The sequence below is a fragment of the Lissotriton vulgaris genome, chromosome 11 (assembly GCF_964263255.1).
Source record: "Lissotriton vulgaris chromosome 11, aLisVul1.2, whole genome shotgun sequence".
NCBI lineage: Eukaryota > Metazoa > Chordata > Amphibia > Caudata > Salamandridae > Lissotriton > Lissotriton vulgaris.
This window is the reverse complement of record NC_141699.1, coordinates 149,520,996-149,543,321: the sequence shown is the minus strand read 5'-3', so window position 1 is coordinate 149,543,321 and position 22,326 is coordinate 149,520,996. Positions and strand designations below refer to the sequence as shown.

The 22,326-nt window shown below is 45.8% G+C and overlaps 1 protein-coding gene across 2 annotated transcripts in view; it reads left to right on the top strand.

Moving 5' to 3' along the window:
• MLXIP (MLX interacting protein) overlaps nucleotides 1–22,326 on the top strand; it is a 2,166,122-nt gene that overhangs the window by 231,170 nt on the left and 1,912,626 nt on the right. For both annotated transcript variants that reach the window (XM_086942977.1, XM_086942976.1), the window contains exon 2: nucleotides 1,986–2,092. In XM_086942977.1, the coding sequence (XP_086799103.1) occupies nucleotides 1,986–2,092 (107 nt within the window). The remainder of the gene's footprint in view (nucleotides 1–1,985; nucleotides 2,093–22,326) is intronic.

The following is a 22,326-nucleotide window of genomic DNA, read 5'->3' as shown; positions in this document are numbered from 1 at the left end:
CAAGGGGATTGTACCTATGCCTCCGGGATGTATTACTAAATCACTCAGTAAGACAATAGATAAAGCTAAATGAATTAGTTTTACCAAGACAATTTATTTTGTCAGTATCTTTAGAATCAGTTTTTTAGATGAATATTTTTTAGGCAAGAGAATCAACATTATCAACTCAACCTCTAGCGACTGAATTTTCACAAAAGACTAATGTACAAATAACATACAAATTCAGACGCTAGAGGTTGAGTTGATAATGTTGATTCTCTTGCCTAAAAAATAATCATCTAAAAAACTGATTCTAAAGATACTGACAAAATAAATTGTCTTGGTAAAACTAATTCATTTAGCTTTATCTATTGTCTTACTGACTGATTTAGTAATACATCCCGGAGGCATAGGTACAATCCCCTTGTTTTACTTTCTAAAAGTGGCATTTTCAAAGTTGTAATTTAAAAACCCACTGCACCATGAGTGACAATCTTTCATTACATTTCCAAGGACACCAAACATGAACTACATACCTGCTCCCATTTGGAAATGGTCACTTATTAAATGTAATAAGGTAACTCCAATGTTAGTCTTTGAGATAGGTAGGCTTGCAGTAGTGAAAACAAAGTTAAGAGTTTTACACTACCATAACACATAAAACTAAAAAGTACTTGTCAAACTTTTTAAATACATTGCACCCTGCCCTCTGTGCTGTCCAGGTCCACCCCTTTGGGGTGACTTAAATGTATTAAATAGGCTTGGCAAAAGGTTTATTAAGACAAGTCGACATAGAAGTTTACAAAAAGCACAGACAGGCTGTAATGGCAGACACAATCAGTACTGAAGTCCCACTATTTGCATTTAATTTACAGGCCCTGGACACAAGTAGTGCCACTTTAATAGGGACTTACAAGTAAATTGAATATGCCAGTTGGGTATAGGCCAATTGTACCAGGTTTTGAAGAGATAGCACACGCCCTTTAGCACTGGTTAGCAGTGGTAAAGTGTGCAGAGTCCTAAGGTCAGCAAAGATTAAGTCAGCAAAGCTGACAGCAAAAGTTGGGGAAAGGCCACGCCAAGGATTCTAGGTTTAACACTTATCAAGGCATTTTCGTTACATTTTATTCCTTTAAAACAAAAACAGCTTAAAGTTAGAGCAATTGTAAACTATTCAATACTTAAGCTAGTTAGATTTGCTTTTTTAAAAAATAAATTCTGTTTTCTACATAGGTTAGTTGTACCATTGTAAAAGAGGGATTTTTCCAAAAGAAAATCTCTTGAAAAAAGTGTTGTAGTACCTAGCATTAAGGTAGAGTTATTAAATATTCATTAATTCTTTAAAGACTCATTTGACAGAAGCCCAGGATTAGAAGTAAGTAACTTTAATTGGGATGTTACTTTCTCTTTCCCTTTGTTTTAAAAATGTTTTAAAGTGAGCCATATAAAATAGAAATTTTGAAGACTATTCAAATATTAAAGTACATTAAAATAGAGCTATTTTACTCATTATATTACCTGTTTCCTTACACATAAGAACTTCACATGTAAATTGTTAGTTTTGGCTTGATTGATAGCTTAATGTTACAGGTCATCTCTGTCTAATTACATTACATAAGAAGATTGGTAATTGAAACTCTGCACTGGCAGTCACGAGAGGTTAAACTTGTACAGGAAGTGTTACATACATCTTTTAGTCTAGTGGTTGTCAGTGGGCACAGTTATTCATGTTACATCGTATGCAAGACTGCAACACTGAAAGTATCAATTAGATTTTTGTCCCTTCTTCTCTGTTTAATCAGGTCCATGGCATGACAAATATCTGCAGAAAATGATCCTTGTACTTTTAACAGTTCTGTTTTCTAACTGCGATAAGGCATAGAATTCTCAACATTCAATATTTTACTCCAGAAATATTAATTCGCTAACACATTGGGTTCAAGAATCATTACATTAATTTATGAATAGTGTGACAGGATCCATTTCTTCTATTTTTTGTGTTTCAGTGGAAAACTGGTATCCCCAAAATGGAAGAATTTCAAAGGCTTAAAACTTCAGTGGCGAGACAAGATCCGTTTGAATAATGCTATCTGGAGGGCTTGGTATATGCAATGTAAGTATTAGAATTCCACTGTAGTGGTATATTTATTGCTACATGCTTAAATTCCTTCTCTGAGTTACGATTATGAATGCCAATTATGACATGTCAAGTCATATTTTGCCATTTAAACCACTAGGAATTTGAAAGTATGTTTGTTTTTTACGTAGTAATTAATTTTTTAAGTCTTAATGTTCTCTACACATTGGCTTCTGAAATTCATAGATCACATAATCTCTAGCATGAAAACATAATCAGTATTCAGATATTGAATATCCCTACCCATATTGTAGATCCCATAAAAATAAATCTCTTTGTGGCCCATCAGTCCTCAGACAAACAGCAGAACGGCATATCTGCACTTCATGTCCCAAAATATTTTTGTCATTCCCTTCCCAAGAAAGTTTAGTGGCACATACTTTTTCTTTCAAATTGAACCCAAATTGTGCTAGATATAGTTGAAAAAGATACATCTTAAATTGTGGCCTGGATTCCGTGGACAATGACTCTCTCCATTGGAACGATAATCATGATGTGCTGCCATACTTAGATATGTATCACTGACTTCTCAGGAGATCGCAAGGCTCCTAGAGCGGTGCCTAGAGCCTCCTGCTCTAGGCACTGTGCGCATATTTGATAAGAAAGAAACCCCTTCTAGGCACGCTTCAAAACAGCAGAGGTATTGCCTACTTGCTTGCTTGTCTTGTCTTCCTCAGAATGAGTCTCGTCAATAGTATGGAAAGTTTTGGACTACTTTAGGGCACAAACCTCACAGCAGTGACAACCTTCGCAGTCACTCCAAGCTGATCGAAGGGTCCTTTTGGGACAGAGGTGGATCCTGGGGATCACAATCACCAATGGTTTCAGCAAATCAATACCCTTCCCCCCACTAATCCTTTTCCTGCTCTGTTTCTGCCTCCAAACCTGTCTGACCCTTCTACATAATGTACACCTGGAGGGGACAGGTGACATTTTGTACTTTTCCACCATTTGAGAAACTGTCACAAATGATCACGGGGTCTTCAAGCTAATTGGCACGAGCTCTCTCTTTTTCTTATGGACTGCCCCCCTTTCTCCAGGGTGTGTTCTACAACATATTCCTCTATTTAAGACTGGATTGCACCCCCGATGGCTGACATTAATTCAAGCAATCTACCAATCTCTTTTTGCTTTCCGCTGTGCAAAGTTCTAAGTCCATACGTGGGCCCATGTTAACTGTGCCATAGGAGTCAAGCTGCACTCTGCTGATGAGACCCAAATTGGATGAAACTGTGTCCCTATTCAGAGGGGGCTTGGTCTGGCAGTTTTGGCAGGGCTATTCCGGTAGGAGCAGGACCAAGACTGATTTGCTTATGGCTACTACCTGTCTGGTCTGAGGCTTATTGGTGGGCAAAATAATCATGGATTAGACAGCGGCCCAGAGTAATTACTTATAACCAAGAACCATTTAAGACAAATAGCCCATCACTTTTTTGTTTTTCTTAATTTCAGAGGTGGAAGGTCATGTCCTACTGAACAAAGGAGCCATAGTTGGGATGCCTCGGGTAAAAAAGATTTACAAAATTATACTACGTTTACTTTCTAGTTCTCAAAAAGGAACCCCCAGCAGTCTGAGAACTATCCTCAAACTTAATCCCATGAAAACTTGTGTAGGCCTCAGGACAAATTCAAGATGCTGCCCCAGAGCCAAGTTCTGCTGGCCCTCAATGTAGGTAGGGGATTGTCTGGCATCCCTGGAACTTCAGTACACCTATTTTCACTTGCCGATTATCGCCCCAAAAAAGGCATCACCTGTGGTTTACATTGGGGTTTCGGCACAATCAGTAAATCAGTAAATGTTCCTACTGTTTGGACTGATGACTGCACATTACTCCTTATGAAAGTGCTGGCAGTTGTGATCGTTTCTCAAAGAAGGCCATGGGTCTTGGATAACAGGCTAGTGAAAGTTGAGTCTCAAGCACTAGCCAAAGAACACCATCAGCGCATGAAGTTCTCTTCCAGGGGATCCTCATCAATAGTCATAAGCATTAGAATATTCCCGCCCATGCGCATGACCCCGGAAACACTATATTATATATATATTATATATTATGTATATAATCATGCAGAATACTTTATTACGGACTTTATTAAAAAGCAAGACTCTGCATCCAAGGAAAGTCGTGAAAGTTTTCCTTTGCGCTTTCTGCAAGAGAATACGGCCTGCGTGTTTAAAAGACAAACCACGTGGGCAATTCAAATGTCAGAGAGACTGCCTCCCGTGAACAAGGCTCTGGTGAGCAGAAACGTTGGGAACAGTGTGCCTCTTTGCCTTCGTGTCGTTCCACTCATTAAAGAAATTTCAAAGCAGCATTTCCGGAGTCAGTGCACTTCTTTCCATGGTAAAGGAGGATTATTGGCATTTTTTTCTGGAAGCCTCGCACCAGAAGCACTGACCGCCCTGGAAAGGTTTAGGCTCCCTGCGTGGCAAATGGTGTTTGTGAAGTTTATCTTTGAAGCCTGACCTGCTTGCCCCCTGAGAAGACTCTTGGAGTGTGGAAAGTTGGGGAGCAGAAGGAATGCTTTCCTAAGACTGCAGGTTTTTGCTGCTTTGAAAAAGTAAGTGGAAAATGTCAAAAACGAACTGTGCATACAGGGACACTTTATTTTGGCGCAAAGGAAAAGACTGAAAATCATGCAGAATACTTTATTATGGACTTTATTAAAAAGCAAGACTCTGCATCCAAGGAAAGTCGTGAAAGTTTTCCTTTGCGCTTTCTGCAAGAGAATACGGCCTGCGTGTTTAAAAGACAAACCATGTGGGCAATTCAAATTTCAGAGAGACTGCCTCCCGTGAACAAGGCTCTGGTGAGCAGAAACGTTGGGAACAGTGTGCCTCTTTGCCTTCGTGTCGTTCCACTCATTAAAGAAATTTCAAAGCAGCATTTCCGGAGTCAGTGCACTTCTTTCCATGGTAAAGGAGGATTATTGGCATTTTTTTCTGGAAGCCTCGCACCAGAAGCACTGACCGCCCTGAAAAGGTTTAGGCACCCTGCGTGGCAAATGGTGTTTGTGGATATATATATATATATATATATATATATATATATATATATATATATATATAGCAGCCAAATACACAATAGAGCTGAATTATGCTGTAAATAATTTCCACCATACATGACACATATGCATTAGAAACATGAAAAACAAAATCAAAGATTGTTTACAACCGGGCAACGATCGGCGTCGAGGGGCGTTACACCTCCGCCGTCGTCAACCAGACTACGACCGGCGTCGAGAAGTGTGACTCCTCCGCTGACGTCAACCAGGCGATGTTCAGCGTTGAGGGGTAAGGAGCCTTCGCCTTCGTCGTCTTTACGACGTTCGACATCGAGAGCTGGCTCACCTCCATTGTCGCAGGCTAAGCGACCGACGTCGAGAGCCACAAGTCCTCCGCCGTCGGCAACCAGACGTCGATCGGCGGCAAGGAGGAGATCTTCATCGACGTCGCGTCGACGTTCGGCGTCGAGGGCGACCAATACCCCTCCGCCGACGTCACGTAGACATTCGATGTCAAGAGAGGAAGCTCCATCGTCGGCCACACAACGCCGCTCGACATCGAGAGACCATCATTCATCACGCCGTTCGCCGTCGAGGCATACGACATCGAGGTTGCTTGATCCACCGACGCCACAGAGAGAGTCTGCGTCGAAGGAAAGGACCTCGTCGACGGCAGAGCAGCGCCGGTTGAGAGGTCATCATCGCTCTGAGTCGAGGCATGCGCCTTCGGAGCATTCGACGTCGAGGCACCATGAACGGTCCAGATCGACGTTGAGACGACGTGAGCGAGCTGAACGCTCTGCTACAAGATCCAGGGATGGTTCAGTGATCCCAGTGACTGAATCAGCCTACCGCCAATCTTCGGGCTCTTCCCAGTCAAGGTCCAGGAGTCCTGCCCGCAGATCTAGAAGTCCTGCCCGCAGACCTCCCACTGAGGGTGTGCAGATGGAATAGGCCTCTGCACAATTGGCGAGACTCAGGAGCCACGAGACGGCTGCAGGAATATGTCAGCCCAATGCACAGATCTCCACTGCAAAGATTGGTCGAGGAAGTGGATAGACACAGCCCTCCCAGACGGAGAGAAAGGTCGCTGGTGAGACAAGCTGCATCTCGTTCCCCTGCACAAGAAGAACGTTCAGGGAGATCTCGCGAGAGGAGACGCAATCGTTCCCCTAGACAGGAGGTACCAGCCAGAAGATCTCGAGAAAGAAGAGCTCAAACACCAGCTACTTCTTCTACCTCTTCTACCCGCTCCTCCGTACGGGATTACTCCCCCACCTTGGTTGATAGCCCTATCTCTAGGGTTTCCCCGGTGGATGATATCAACACCTACCATGATGTCCTACAGAGGGGTGCACTGAAATTGAACATTGAGATGTCTGCCACAGGTCTCTATGAAAGTGATCTTTGAGACTCTTCACCAAAAGTCGGGGTCTCGTCCAGTGCTACAGTTGTTCCCAGGTATCATGGATCCAGTCAATGATGTGTTCCTGGCTCCAGCATCAGTAAAAGCGGTGCCGGCCTGCATCCAGAAGAAGTATAAGGCCGCACCCTCTGATCCTATCTTTGTGAAAGCGGACCCTCCCGCAGACTCAGTAGTTGTGGCGGCGGCACGAAAAACCCACTCAGTCTCTCCCTCCTCCTGACAAGGATAGCAAGTTGCAAGACTCGTGGGGCCGCAAGGTCTGCAGTTCTGCCGCTTCGACCCTGAAGGTTTCTAGCGCGGCTGCGCTTTTGGGCAGGTACGATAGAGCCTTATGGGACTCAATGGAGCGTTTTAAATCGAAATTGCCTAAGGAGGACCAGCAAGACTTCGAGGAGACCCTGACGGAAGGAAGCCTGGTTGCTAATCAGATAATTAGCACTGCTGCTAATGGAGCAATACTGGCGGGACATACCTATGCCCATGGGGTATGTGCCAGACGTTCGTCGTGGCTGCGCCTGACAGGCCTCAAGCCCGATGCGCAACAACGCATTCTGAACCTCCCATTTACCGGCACATCTCTTTGGCCAACACACGGATGACGAAATGAGTCGGATGAAAGCCGAGCTCGACACAGTCAAGGCAGTCGGCCTAGAAAAAAAAAGAGAATTTAAACGCCGCTTCAAGACCAACAAAGGCTCAACAGAGGGTTCAAACCCCTCAGTGGTCCCAGAATAAATCCCAGTGCAAGACCCAGTTTCGGGTTGGTAAAGCCTTCCGAGGTAGAGGAGGTCACCAGCAGTCCTCTACTTCGACGAGAGGAGGAAAGCAATGAGCACTGGCTTCCTCTAGCACTGTTGTCCACTCCAGTTAGAGGAAGTGTTTCAAAACATCTGGCAGAGTGGGGCAGCATCACGAACGATCGGTGGGTGCTGAATACACTGCGCAATGGATATGTTCTTCGTTTCCGTGTGCCTCAACAGGACATTCACCCAAAGAAATCTCGTCCGCACCAACTCGATCTGCTCCGAAAAGAGGTGAAGGCTCTTCTCCAAAAACGAGCTATAGAAGAGGTGCCTCCCTCTCAAAGGGGAAAAGGAGTCTATTCCAGATACTTTCTTGTCCCCAAAAAGGATCAGGAAAACAAGTTCTGGCCCATCCTGGATCTTCGTGTTCTGAACAAGAACATAGTCTAGGAGAAGTTCTGCATGCTTGCTCTTCACCAAATATGTCCACATCTGCAAGTAGGAGATTGGATGTGTTCGATGGACTTGCAAGATGCCTACTTCCATATTCCAATTGCCATGCGACATCGGAAGTTTTTAAGGTTTCTGGTGGGCAGCAAACATTACCAGTACAGGTTCCTGCCTTTCAGCCTAAAGTCAGCGCCAAGAGTCTTCACCAAATGCATGGCAGTGGTGGCAGCCTTACTGCACAAAAAAGGACTTTTCGTCTATCCCTACCTAGACGATTGGCTCATAAAAGACCCATCTCCTCAACAGGTAGAGAATGACTTCCACCATTGCCAGCTGCAATTGCACAGGCTCGGCCTCCATGTCAACATGGAGAAATCAGTACAACTACCAACCCAATCCATACACTACCTGGGCTCCTTTCTGGATACAGAATTGGGAAAATCGTATCCTTCTGAGGAGAGACTATTTTCTATGCAGCAGAAGTGCAGAGTTCTGCTGCAGTCCCAGAATCCAACAGCGCGTCAAGTAGCGTCTCCATGGCGTCCTGCATCTTACTGATTCCTCAAGCCAGGCTGAGGATGTGACCTTTGCAGCAGGCACTGGAGGATCAATGGATCAGTCGACAGGGCTCTGGGAGGACCGGATCTTTCTTTCCCAGGTGACGAAGACCTCCATCAGATGGTGGACTCACCCTCGCAACCTTCTGGTGGGAGTGCCTTTTCACCAACCTCTCCCGACACAGTCTATAGTCAGACGCGTCTCTCCAAGGCTGGGGAGCACACATGGGGTGTCTGCAGATTCAAGGAAGGTGGTCAGCAAAAGAACAGACCTACCATATCAACATGCTGGCTACCATATCAACATGCTAGAGCTTCGAGCTGTCCATCTGGCTTTGAAGTCAGTCAAATACTTTTATTCGATAAAATTAATATCATAAAAAGACATAGTACAATGCAAACAATTAATTATACACAAAAATATCATAGACAGAGGAGTTCATTATGTCAGTATACATATTATACAGTATAAAACATGTCTTAAAAATGAGGTTAAAAATTACAAGAGCTTTTGTTCAATAAAATCATGAAATAAAAACCAACGGGCAATCTAATTCATAAAATATAGACCAAGATAGGTGTAGCCTTGACAATCTTGTTCCTTATCCGAGTGGCAGCAACTAGAAAACTAGCAACATGGAATATTATTCGTGGGGAATTTAATTGTTGTAAATACAGGAGGGCTGGCCTAACCTGTATAAAACCCACCTCCCTCAGAATTGGCAACAAGAATTTCTTTCGGATTTCTCGGAAGTGTTCACAGAACATAATATGAAATGTGTCCTGGGTCGAGAAATCATCACATTGACAAGGCTCAGCCCGTTCTGGGGGGCACCAATTTTTAAAACAACCAAGAGAAAAATTAATCAAATTGAAACGAAATCTAGTTAGAAGGTGCCAATGAAAGGGGTGATTCACTATGATGAGGTATGGTTCAGGGCCTGGGGAGCTAATTAGGGCATAATTAGTTCTAACTGTTGGTTTCGTAAGCTCTACCTCCTCCCGCTCAAAAGAAAGTAAATTCATCATGGCATTTTTAGTCAGTCCAATGTCCTTCCTCACTATGGAATCTGAGGACAAGAAAAGTTCAGGACGTCCTAGGTTGTAAAAACCCGATTTTATGTAGGCCAACCAAGGAATTTTGTTAGACTTGTCCAGCTTCAGGCAGTCTAGCAGTATGGTGTGATTCAGAGTAATTTCTGGGTTCAGCCAGGTTTTCAACCAGCATATTAGCGGGGCTATTTTAATTTGATCAGTTACATATCCTAGCCCCAGCTCAGTATGAATAGAGAATGTTGGGGAGGACTGAGGGACAGTCAAGACTGATCTAAGGAATTTATTCTCAATAGTCTGGATTTTAACTTTTGGCGAATAACCCCATATCTGGGAACCATATGTGGCTACCGTTAGGCATTTGGCTTTATAGACCTTGATGAGGGCTTCTATTGGCCTAGCCCCTAACTTTTTGGAGAAACCCATAACAGCAGATGCAGTTCTAGCAAAAGCCGTACTGAGACTATTTTTTTCAGGGCCCCAAATAACACTTTCGCCAAAGAGAAATCCCAAGTATGGAAATGTGGGTACCCTACAAACTTCTTCCCCACAAAAGTACAATTTTTTGACCTTTTTGTCACTTCGTGCCTTCCCTGTAATCATAACTTGAGATTTTTTAGTATTAATTTTCAAGTCTAATTCCACCATAAAACTTCCAAAAGCATCTAACAGTTTTTGCAAACCCACCCCTGTGCGGGCCAGGAGGACAGCGTCATCCGCGTAAAGGAGAACTGGGATAACCAGTTCCCCGATACGTGGTGTCTTAATTGGCCCGTTCGCATTAGCGATTAGCTGAACCTACACGTTGTCCTCCTTAACTTGGCTATATATGATAAACGCCATTTTGAATGTTGCGGCGGCCATCTTAGATCATGAGCGGCCTCGTGGCCGACGTGCCCTTTAGTCCGTTGTCCGTTCCACTGACCACTCTTGTCTGCCCAGCAACAGGCTATTTTTAGTACTGGTCAAGCCGCACATGCGCAGCTTCCACTGACCCGTAGATCTTCAGGAATGTGCACCAAACTGACCAGCGGAGTTGTGCCCCCCTCCAATGAGCTGGCAGGATTCCAAAACATGACCATATATGTCTCGAAAATGTGTCTTAACTTGTGCCGCCTATCTTTTATTGCCCCAAAACTGTATATAATATGAGGTTGCACCGATGTTCGGTGTGATACCTCTTGCATTACCGAAGGGTGCTGTTTGAGTGTACCACCACCCCATGGGGTCTTAATAAACTTGTTCTTTGCCTTTTACAGTTTCCGTGCCAACAGTTCTTGAGTGTGAGTGGGTTATCTCCGGAGCGTGTAGGCCTTGGGAACCCCGAAATACTTCAATTGGCGACCACGAAGGGACTCATCGGCGACTCGGATGCCCGAAGGAGAGGTCGTGACGAAGGCTTGGAAACCCGCCATGGGCGCGCGCTGCCACGAGTGACCCGAGTCTTGGCTGCCACGGTGTTTTTTCCTTTCCTTCCGATCTGACCTTCCAGGTGGTGCCGGTCTCCGACTGAGTCTTCGAAGTGTCTGCATTATTGAGAAAGTGCCGTTTGGCTGATTTGGCTTACAAGACCTTGGCAGTTGGAATCTGGACAGTTGGGAATTTGGTAAGATTTGTGTTCGGTAAGGTAGTCTTCGGACGCTTACTGAAGTTCTGCGATTTGTGTTCGGTAAGGTAGTCTTCAGACGCTTACTGACAATCTGTGCTTTGTGATCGGTGAGGTAGTCTTCGGACGCTTGCCGAGTCCTATGAACTTTGATTTGAGTTAGCTAACATTGTGAATTTGTGATCTTTGAACTTATATGTGTAGTGCACTTCACATAGGTAGGCATGTAGAGATGTTTCTCTAACTTTGTTTTTTTCCTTTGAGCGGCACAATCGTGTGGAGAACTGTAAGTGCCATTTTGTCCGGTGTCACGCTTTCGTGATACTTTTTGAACATGCCTGTTTTCAGCACACTCCGAGGAATGTGTTGTCTTGGAGAAGGTACCTCAATTAGGTTAGCGGAATCACAGCCGGCTCCCCCAGAGGGAACTCCAAATAGGGACATGTACATAAAGCTTGGCCTTCCCCCTATTATGTACAGTAAATTATGGCATAAATACACCAAGGCCGATCCTGAATTGCAATGGCCTCTACACGGGTCGTATGATTTGAGTAAAATACAATTTGTAGAGCAATGTATGTTTCAACGCAGGTCTAGACAAAACATGTTTGATTGCGTGTGAATGTGGGAGAAAGCGGCGCGTGAGCGAATGAAGCGTGAGGTTGCCTTGGCGGACAAAGAGCAGCGCAAGGCTGCTCGGGATAAGGCTTTACAGCTTGAGGAAAAAGAGGCTCAGGAGAAGAAAGAAAGGGAGGAACGGGAACGTAATTTGCAAACGACTGGTCAGTTTCCTATTCGCCGACCACTTTATCCTGTCCTTAATAATGAAATTGATGATTTTTCTTTGTTAGATCGGTCACCGCCTCCGTACGTTTCACCGACGGCTCCGGCTGCGGATTCCGAGGATGATGGACAGGATCAGTCGAGTCAGAAGGGGGTATCGGCTCTCAGGTTTACTGCGGAGAGGTCCGCTCATTTACGCAGTTGGGCTCGTAAAGTGAATAAGCATTGTGTTACTCAGGAACAGTTGTTAACAGAAAAGAAAGGGTGGTTGGATCTTGAATTAATGTATTTTCTGTCCAGTCTGGCGGATGAAGTTGTAAACGCATATCGCGAACTTTCTGATACGTTAGAGCCTAAAGTGTTGTCAGTGTATCGGGAGAATTTAGCTAAAGGTGATTTTGATCTTTCAGATGTTGACGACCTGTTCAAGCAATTGATCAAGCTGCGGGATGAGACAACCCAATTGCGGGAGGAACGAAAACGGAGGCAAAAGGAGTCCGACTTGGGAAATAACGGGCAGGCTAAGGAGTGTTCTCTCCGTGGTTCAGATAAGAATTCTGCGTTGCATGTTATGCCTATGCGTGAAGCCGCGCCTTTGTATGTTCCACCAAAAGGGGAAGGTACGGATGATGATAAATTGTCCAAGGATGCGAAAGGGTATTTTGTGTATAATTGGGTATATACGCCATGGAATAGAGCAGATGTCATGGCATTGAAAAATTCTTTACCTGATCTTCGAAAGAATCCGGCGGCATTTTATGAGGGGGTGGAGGGGGCTATATCGTCTTGTGTGATGACTCTTGTGGATATAGATTTGTTTTTTGGACTAATTTTACCACCTGATATGTGGAGACAAATTCGTAAAAATAATGATGAAACGATATTGGGGGGGACATGGAAAGACATAAATGCTGCAGATTTGGACAGAGAACCAGCATGTAAGCCTTGTCAGTTAATTCTAGACCTTCCGGCAGCTATCTTGAATAAATTAAAAACGCTCGTCCCCCCCAAAAAGATTGATTGGACCATGTTAACGTCGTGCAAGCAGAAACCCGATGAAACGGTCTCAGATTTCTTTACACGCTTCGAGGAGGCGTTTCATGATTACAGTGGTCAATCTTTAACTGATGATACGGGTCGGCATTTGTTTGTAGATAAGTATGTAGCCAATCTCCTACCGGAGATCGCAAAGCGATTGAAGTCGAGTGAGAGTTCCTGGGCCACGGCGACCCCTGCGTCCTTGTTAACTATGGCTCAGTATTATGAGCGGCAGGAAGTGGAGGCTAAGGAAAGTGTAGAGAAAAAGGCGAAGGAATTGAAAACGAAGGTGATGTTGGCGCAGGTTCGGGGAACACGGGGTAGAGGGAATGATAGAGGTAGACGAGGTGGAGGAAACGCATCGTATGGTCGTACGGACATTGCGGAGGATCAGTGTGCTTATTGTAAGGAGTTTGGGCATTGGGCCGAAGATTGTCCGGTACTTCGGGAGCAGCGTAGTCAGCGTGGTCGAGGAAGTGGAAGGTCCAGAGGAGGTTATACTGGAACGAGAGGTGGCGGAGGTGATCGTAGACAGGTTGAGGAGAGGGGCCGTGGCCAGGACGAACGAAATACGTTTGACAGACGGAATCAATATCAGATTTCGGAAGGAGAGAATGTGGAACATCAGGATTATGTGCATGCATAGGATTGCGTAGGATGGGGTAAGGAATCAGTTGAAGTGCCGGTAGATCAGCAAGGTCCATATGTAACAGCGGGTATTTTGGGTTCTACTGATCAGTTTCTAGTCGACACAGGAGCTACTCGTAGCGCTCTGTCGAAAAATTTGGTTCCGAGGGCTCCCCTGTCTGGCGAAATGATTACGTGTGTAGGGTTTGATGGCACACCCTCCCCCAGCCCATTGTCCAAGCCCCTTGCCCTATGCATTGACAAATACTTTAGCTTTGGCCAATTTTTGTTATCACCTCATACCCCGGACAATATCCTGGGGATTGATTTGCCTAAATATTTTCGAGCAACAATACGCTGCGCTCCAGAGGGAGTGCGGGTTATTCTGAACGATAATTATCCTGACCCTGATGATTGCCCTGACCCTGACAGATTTTATGCCATTTTAGACATCCCTGCTTTGGCTTCCCTGCCGCACACGTTGTGGGCGATTTCAGACACGGATGTGGGAGAGATGCGCATTCCACCAATACGCATTACTGTTAAGGAGGGGGCCCCTCTACCACGAGTGCCCCAGTATAAGATTTCGAAAGAAGGTGAAATTGCACTGACACATATTGTACAGGACTTAATTTCAGCAGGGGTGGTGGAGGAGGTCCCTTATAATGTTTGTAACAGCCCTATTCTACCGATTCTTAAGAGAGACTCAGACGGCAAGATCTATCGATTTATTATTGATTTGCGTGAGATCAACAAAATTGTCATTCCCCAATACCCGGTGGTGTCTGATATCACGACTTTGCTTACTCTGGTTCCACCGACGGCCACCACCTTTAGCGTTATTGACTTGAAGAATGCGTTCTTTTCCATCCCTGTGCACCCAGATAGCAGATATCTGTTTGGTTTTACGCTCAATAATAAATCGTATAGATTTTGTCGTGTTCCCCAAGGATATACCGAAAGCCCTAGCATCTATAGCCAGGCTTTGAAACGACAACTAGATTCCTTTAAATTGCAGTCTGGCGTTGCGCTCATCCAGTATGTGGATGACCTTTTGCTTGCCGCCGACTCCTATGCACAATGTGAACAGAGTACGCTTGCACTGCTTTCCTTTTTGGCACACAACAATCACAAGGTTTCCAAGAAAAAGCTTCAATACTGTAGACCCCAGGTGACCTACCTCGGTCATCTGTTGTCTAAGGAGGGGCGGGCATTAACATCTGATCGAATTCAAGCAATTTTAGACACACCAGTCCCCCGCACGCAGAGAGATGTGCGTGCCTTCATAGGGTTAACGTCCTTTTGTAGGCAATGTATCATGGGTTTTTCACATATCATAAAACCTTTGCTAGCATTACTGTCCAAAGCTACACCGATGCCTCTTGAGTGGACAGATGAATGTCGGAAAGCTTTCGAACAGTTGAGACAGGCCCTTTGTTCCGCACCCGTGTTAGGAACACCAGACTACACGAAACTTTTCACATTGTACGTGCACGAGAATGATGGGTGCGCGTTGTCAGTGTTAGTGCAGTTGCACGGGGATAAGCAGAGACCATGTGCATACTTCTCTGCCATTTTGGATCCTGTAGCACGAGGGTTGCCTGGGTGTTTTCGAGCGGTAGCGGCAACAGCAGTAGCCATACGATAGAGTGAGGGCATAGTGTTATCACACAAATTGTTGGTGTTAGTCCCTCACGCAGTAGATGCCCTGTTAAATCAAACAAAGACCCAATACCTCACGAGTGCACGACTTACAGGATACGAGCTGACACTCTTAGCGCCACACATAACATTGAAAAGATGCGCTACTTTGAACCCTGCCACCTTATTGCCCTATCCGGCCGAGGAGGGTCAGGAAGAAAAACATCACGACTGTGTTTTCCTGACTGAGGAACAGACAAAGGGTCGTGTTGATTTACAGGATGTGCCACTTCCTGAGGTGGATGGGGAACTGTGGGTTGATGGATCGTGTTTAAGGCTGCCAGATGGTACGACTTCCGCAGCATATGCGATCACGACTCTTAAGACGGTGGTAGAAACAGCTAGAATACCACAAAAATCGGCTCAGGCAGCAGAGCTGATAGCTTTAACAAGAGCCTGTGAATTGAGTGCTGGCTTATGTGTGAACATCTACACGGACAGCCGGTATGCCTTTGGAGTGGCCCATGACTTCGGGCTTCTTTGGAGGGAACGCGGGTTTCTGACATCACACGGGGAGCACATTATGCACGGAGAGCTAGTGCGTGATCTCCTAAATGCGTTGCTTAGCCCTAAAAAAGTAGCGATAGTGAAGTGCAGTGCCCATAAGAAGATTACGGATAAAGTGGGTCAAGGAAATGCCTTTGCAGACAGCATAGCAAGGCAGACGGCTATGTCCTGAACTAGCTCCCCTATGTACGTGGTACAATCACAGGCTGAGAGATGGAGTGATGCTAGAGCAGAGATACGGGATATTCAAAAATCAGCCACAGAATCTGAACCTGCGGCTTGGGCAGCAGATGGGGTACTAGATGACGAGGGCTGTTGGAGAAGCAAAGACATGGAGAAGTGGAAATTGCCTGCGGCTTACTTACAGGCGATGGTCCAGATGACTCATGGACTGGCCCATGTCGGAGCTCTTGCAATCACTCGGCTTTTAACACGAGTTTGGGAACATCCCGAGATTGCGAATACTGCAAAGAGAGTAGTGCAGACCTGCCTGGTATGCATGCAACACAATCCTGGAAAGGGGACCCATACTCCGAAAGGAGGGTCCGTTCCACCTTCTGCACCGTTTGAAGTGCTTCAAATGGATTACATCCAACTCGAGCGCTGCAATAACCTGAAGTACGTCCTAGTGGTGGTGTGCGCTTTTAGCAAATGGGTTGAGGCCTACCCCACGAAAGACAATACGGCTTTGACAACAGCTAAGGTGTTGCTTAAGGAATTCTTTCCTCGCTTTGGAGTTTGCAAATTTTTGTGGAGCGATAATGGGCCCCATTTTGTTGGAAAGATTGTGGAATATGTACTGAAGGGGTTAGGGATTCAGCAAAAGTTCCACGCTGTATTCCACCCTCAGTCAGCAGGTTTGGTCGAGCGGTACAATGCCACGTTGAAGCTTAAGCTGGCCAAAATTGTGGCGTCTACATCGTTGAAGTGGCCAGATGCGTTGCCGCTAGCACTACTATCTCTTAGATCAGTACCCCACTCACGAACTGGCCTTACGCCCTATGAGGTGGTGTTTGGCCGCCCTATGAATATCTGGGGGGTGCCCAAGCCGCGATTAATACATGATGTGCCTTGTGTTATGATGAATGATTATTTGGCACGATTAACAAATGATTTGCTCTCTATTCATCAACAGGTTCGAGAAGCGCTCCCTGATAACTCTACTGGAGAGGGCCACGATCTTCGTCCTGGTGACCATGTAATGGTCCGCTCGTTTGAGAGAGCAAGCAGTCTGGAGCCCAGGTGGAAGGGCCCCGAGCAGGTCCTCCTGGCGACCCGCACCGCAGTACGAGTGACGAACAGGAAGCGGTGGGTGCATTCGACACACTGTCGCCGTGTCTCTCCGGATCTGGTGACTCCTGCCGTGTTGACTGATTATAAGGAGATCTTGGAGAAAGAAAAGAGCCCAGCTGTGACGTCGGCCGAAGTGGAGGGAGCCTTCCCGGACCAATCTGCTACCGGAAGAGAGCGCTACGATCTACGTCCACGATAAGAAGATTTTTGTTCCTTTTTAATGACTGGTTGGTTACCGCTCCAGGTTTGTGAAACGGAAACCGGGAATTCCAAGGGGGGGGGATCAGTTCTGCCAGAGTAGCGACACCCGTCTTGGCCCGGAGAAGAAAACAACGGCTACCTCGGAGTTCAGCACCGCATTTTTCTTTTTTTAGGTATACACGCACGTGTATCTGGGACAATTTGTGAACAATTTGTGAACAATTTGTGCCACTTGAGACTTTGCACAAACTTTCTTGAACTATGGCACCAACGGCATCTCGTGACAAGAAAATATTGGGTGCCTTTCTCTTTGTCTTGACCATTGTGGTGATAGCTGTTATAGCCTGGGTAGTCGAACTTGTGGTACCTGTACGTGAACATTTGCTGCCGACTACCCCGGCACCGTCTGAACATTTTCATTTTACATTGCCTTTCCATGAAGAGCGCCATCGCCAAACGTATTTAAATAACAGCTTCATTCAGATTCTTCACCACACGCATAATATGACCAATATCTCTAATTGTTGGGTGTGTGGAATGTTGCCTGGGCACCAGAAGAGAGGGGGCACCCTACTTATTCCACTCCCGTTTTCACACAATGGGTCATGCAACGCCTGGTACACCCTCCTTTTTACTCTGAGATGGCCAACTAAAGGGGGGGTGCTTTTCCGTTTGAATAAAGTATGTTCCCATGACAAGGATGGGTTTCCCCAGGCTGAGGGCACACGTTTCGAATGGGAAGAGTACAGGCCTGACAATGTATCTGCTCCACATGTATATAGCAATCAGCGAAATGTGAATGTATCTAGTGCTCATGTCATAAATGTCATTGCTACAAAAGCCGATTTATGTATTAGAAACAAGGGCACGATTGCAGTGGGGAAAAGTGAATGTAACATTACTCTCACGTTTGATAGCCCGAATGGCATTTCATTTGTTGCATCTCGAAACACATACTTTATCTGTGGAACGAAGGGGTACCATCAGCTTCCAGTGGGGTGGTTGGGCACGTGCTACGTATCGTTTGTGCTACCTCCTGTATTCATTGCCCCTCCAATGTACCACAACGATTACACATTGTACCACGATTTCATTTTGAACAGGGTTAAACGAACTGTTGCCCTAGAGGACATTGATCAAACGGACACTGCATTACAACAGTATGTGGATTTTAATCTGGGACTATTCTCCTTTGTGGGGGCTGCATTGAACAGCCGGAAAATCAGACGACTGACACGCGTTGTCGAAGCTGTTGCGAATGACACTGCCGTTGCCCTGGGGAATATTACCGAGGAACTACAGATTTCCAGAATTGTCACCCTCCAAAATCGTATGGTGTTGGACGTTGTTTTGGCTGATCGCGGGGGGGCATGTAGAATTATCGGAAGCAGCTGTTGCGTATACGTCCCGGACAATTCTCCATCTGTGTATGATGCTATTTCCAAGCTGCATAAAATAGCTGCTGAGATACACCCGGACAATGGGACTTGGACACTTTCAGGATGGTTCTGGTCCATGATTGCAACTTGGGGCTGGAAACTGTTGACAATTCTCTGTATACTTGTGGGAGCAATGTTCTTTATATGCTTATGTATTCAATGTGGCCCCGCCTTATGTTCAATGTGTCTATCAGCTTGCTTACCATCGAGGCGAGCTCTTGCCCACGACAAAATAATGCTACACAAAGAGGTGACACAAATTATGTTAATAGACATCGAGGACGAACATCCTGACTATGTTCATTATGAGGTAGATTCAGCTAAACGCTAAAAGGGTCGTCTGTCGTAAATGGCCTGTTCGCATTAGCGATTAGCTGAACCTACACGTTGTCCTCCTTAACTTGGCTATATATGATAAACGCCATTTTGAATGTTGCGGCGGCCATCTTAGATCATGAGCGGCCTCGTGGCCGACGTGCCCTTTAGTCCGTTGTCCGTTCCACTGACCACTCTTGTCTGCCCAGCAACAGGCTATTTTTAGTACTGGTCAAGCCGCACATGCGCAGCTTCCACTGACCCGTAGATCTTCAGGAATGTGCACCAAACTGACCAGCGGAGTTGTGCCCCCCTCCAATGAGCTGGCAGTATTCCAAAACATGACCATATATGTCTCGAAAATGTGTCTTAACTTGTGCCGCCTATCTTTTATTGCCCCAAAACTGTATATAATATGAGGTTGCACTGATGTTCGGTGTGATACCTCTTGCATTACCGAAGGGTGCTGTTTGAGTGTACCACCACCCCATGGGGTCTTAATAAACTTGTTCTTTGCCTTTTACAGTTTCCGTGCCAACAGTTCTTGAGTGTGAGTGGGTTATCTCCGGAGCGTGTAGGCCTTGGGAACCCCGAAATACTTCAGTGGTACATCATGTGACACGTCCTCCAGAGCAGGCTCCAAGGTTTTTATATATAATGTGAACAGGAGGGGGTCCAGAATACACCCCTGTCTGACCCCCCCCTCTCTGACCTGAAATGGCTTGTGCATCGCCCCTCAGAATTTACTCTGATTGCAGCTAGAGGACCGGAGTGCAGGTCCGCTAAAAAGTGCACTAATGGTGGGTCAATACCCAAATTTAGTAATATGTGCCACAACTTTGACCTATTCACTAGGTCAAATGCTGAGGAGAGGTCCATGAACCCCATATAAAGTGACCCCTCCTTAGCTATAGTGTACTTGCAGATTAACAGATGGAGGATAAGACATTGGTCAAGGGTACTCCTTTTAGCTCTAAAACCATATTGTGCATTAGACAGGACCCCTCTTTCAGACAGCCAATCTGATAATTTACGTAGAACCACACAGCCTAAAATTTTAACAGACGAATCAATTAAAGAAATCGGCCTGTAGCAAGACGGATCCGGTCTGTTCCCTTTTTTAAAAACTGGGATTATGATTGAGGTGGCCCAGGTAGCTAGCGAGCTGTTTGGACCCAAAGAATTAAACACATTTGACAGAATTTTAGACCAGAAATGTGGGGCAGCTTTAAATAAATCAGCGGGGACCCCATCGGGGTCCGGGGCCTTATTCTGTGACATTTCACTAATGGCCCTTTCCACTTCAGAGACATCGAAGACCACCTCAGGGAAAACGTTCTCCGGGAGACTATTGTCTGTCCTATGCTCATCTCCTGGCAGCCTGTAGATTTTCTCAAAATGCACAATCCAGTCACTGTCGGGAATATTACAGCTCAAGGGAGAATTCTCATCAGCTGAGAACAGGGGTTGGTTTACAGTGGCCCAGAATTTCCCGCTGTCTCGCAAGACTTCAGGACATAAGAGTTTAATCCAGGCCTCCTCCTTCAATTCCCGTTTTCTAGCTGATAAAGCCTGTTTGTAGGCTAATCTAAGGCTGGCTATAATCCCCCTATCCTTTGGAGACGCTTTTAGTGCTTTAAAAAGAGCAGCATGGGCTCTAGTACAACTACTATTAAACCACCTCTTACCGGTATGAATTGTCTGCCTATGCTCCATCTGTAGACTAAGATTAATATGTTGACAGATGATGCCAAAAGCATCTATCGTGTGCGTACCTAGTGACTCAGTATCCAAACATATATTAACTTCCCTTTCAACCTCTGGTAAAACCTCACCTAAAAAACTTTCGCGGAGCACTTTGGACCACCTCAGTCTTCTACCTTGAGGTTTCAGGATTACGTCTTTCCCTCTCATTTGCGCCGCATCCTTGAAACAAAGGAGGTCCCCCGGCTCCATCTCTAGTATCACAGGATTGTGATCACTATAGACGGAAACCTCCGTAGAATAACTTAGGACCCTACACAACAGAAAAGATGTTAAGAAGATATAATCTATAATTGTCCCTATGTCTCTCCCCTTGAACGTTGGGGTCCTAATACCAACCTTCACACAGCTGGACTCATAGAGATTCCAGCTGGCTAAAAATAGTTCCAGATCCTCACCCTGCTTTGAATGTTCAAAATGGGACAGGGCTGAAAGCGGGGGACCCTCATAACCTTCAATTCCTAATAATTTATCACAGGGATGAGTATTGAGGTCTCCTATAATTATGGCTCTGAAGTCCTTCCTTCCAGCTCTCGAATCACACTCAGTTCTGATCCAAACGGACAACACAACGACCATGTTCTACCTGAACAAGCAGGGCGGAACTTGGTCGCGTCCTCTCTCTCTGGAGGCGCAAGCCATATGGCACTGGCTGCTCGCCAGGAACCTCACAGTAGTAGCGGTGCATCTTCCAGGAGAGCTAAATATCAAGGCAGACGTACTCAGCAGGCACTTTGAAGATCAGCCAGACTGGGTGCTACCACGACGAGGTGGTGGCAGACCTCTTCCATTGCTCGGGTCGTCCAGAAATAGATCTGTTCGCGGACGACGAAAACTCAAAGTGCCACGCCTTAGCGTCCAGGGGGGAATGCCCTTTTGATGGACTGGTCAGGGACATTTGCTTACGCATTTCCTCCTCTGCCCCTGATTCCGAAGGTGGTGTCCAAACTCATCAGATGCAGCATGACCATGATCCTGGTAGCCCCAGACTGGCCTCGGCAGTGGTGGTACCCGGACCTTCTACAGCTGTCTCTGCTTCCACCCAGGAGACTGCCCTGCAGGCCGGACCTGCTAACGAAGATGGGGGGGGGGGATTCTGCATCCCAACCTTCCCTCACTGCACTAACAGCATGGCTCCTGAGGTCCTACAATACGGACATTTAAATTTGGCACCTGATTGTATGCACATTTTAAAGGAAGCGAAACGACCCTCCAAAAGAACGTCTTATGCGTTTAAGTGGAAGAGGTTTTTTCTTTGGTGCAGAGAACGTCACTTTGATCCCTCATCAGCACAGGAGGATGTGATTCTGCCTTACCTGTTGTACCTAGCAAGATCTGGTCTTAAATATGCCTCGATCAGGGGCACCTCTCGCCCATTACGGCTTATAGGAAGTCTCCTACTCAGCCATCCTTCTTCCAGATGGAGGTGGTCAAGGACTTCTTACAGGGGTTGAAGAAAGTGTACCCCCCTGTTAGAAACCCTTCTCCTCCGTGGGAATTAAACCTAGTATTGTCTAAGTTGATGGGCCCCCCCTTTGAACCCATCCACAGAGCATCTTTGCAACACCTATCGTGTAAGGCCGCTTTTCTAGTTGCAATTACATCAGTGCGCAGAGTAAGTGAAATTCAAGCGCTGTGTACAAAAGAACCCTACACTGTTTTCCACCACAACAGAGTAGTCTTAAGGGCACATCCATCGTTTTT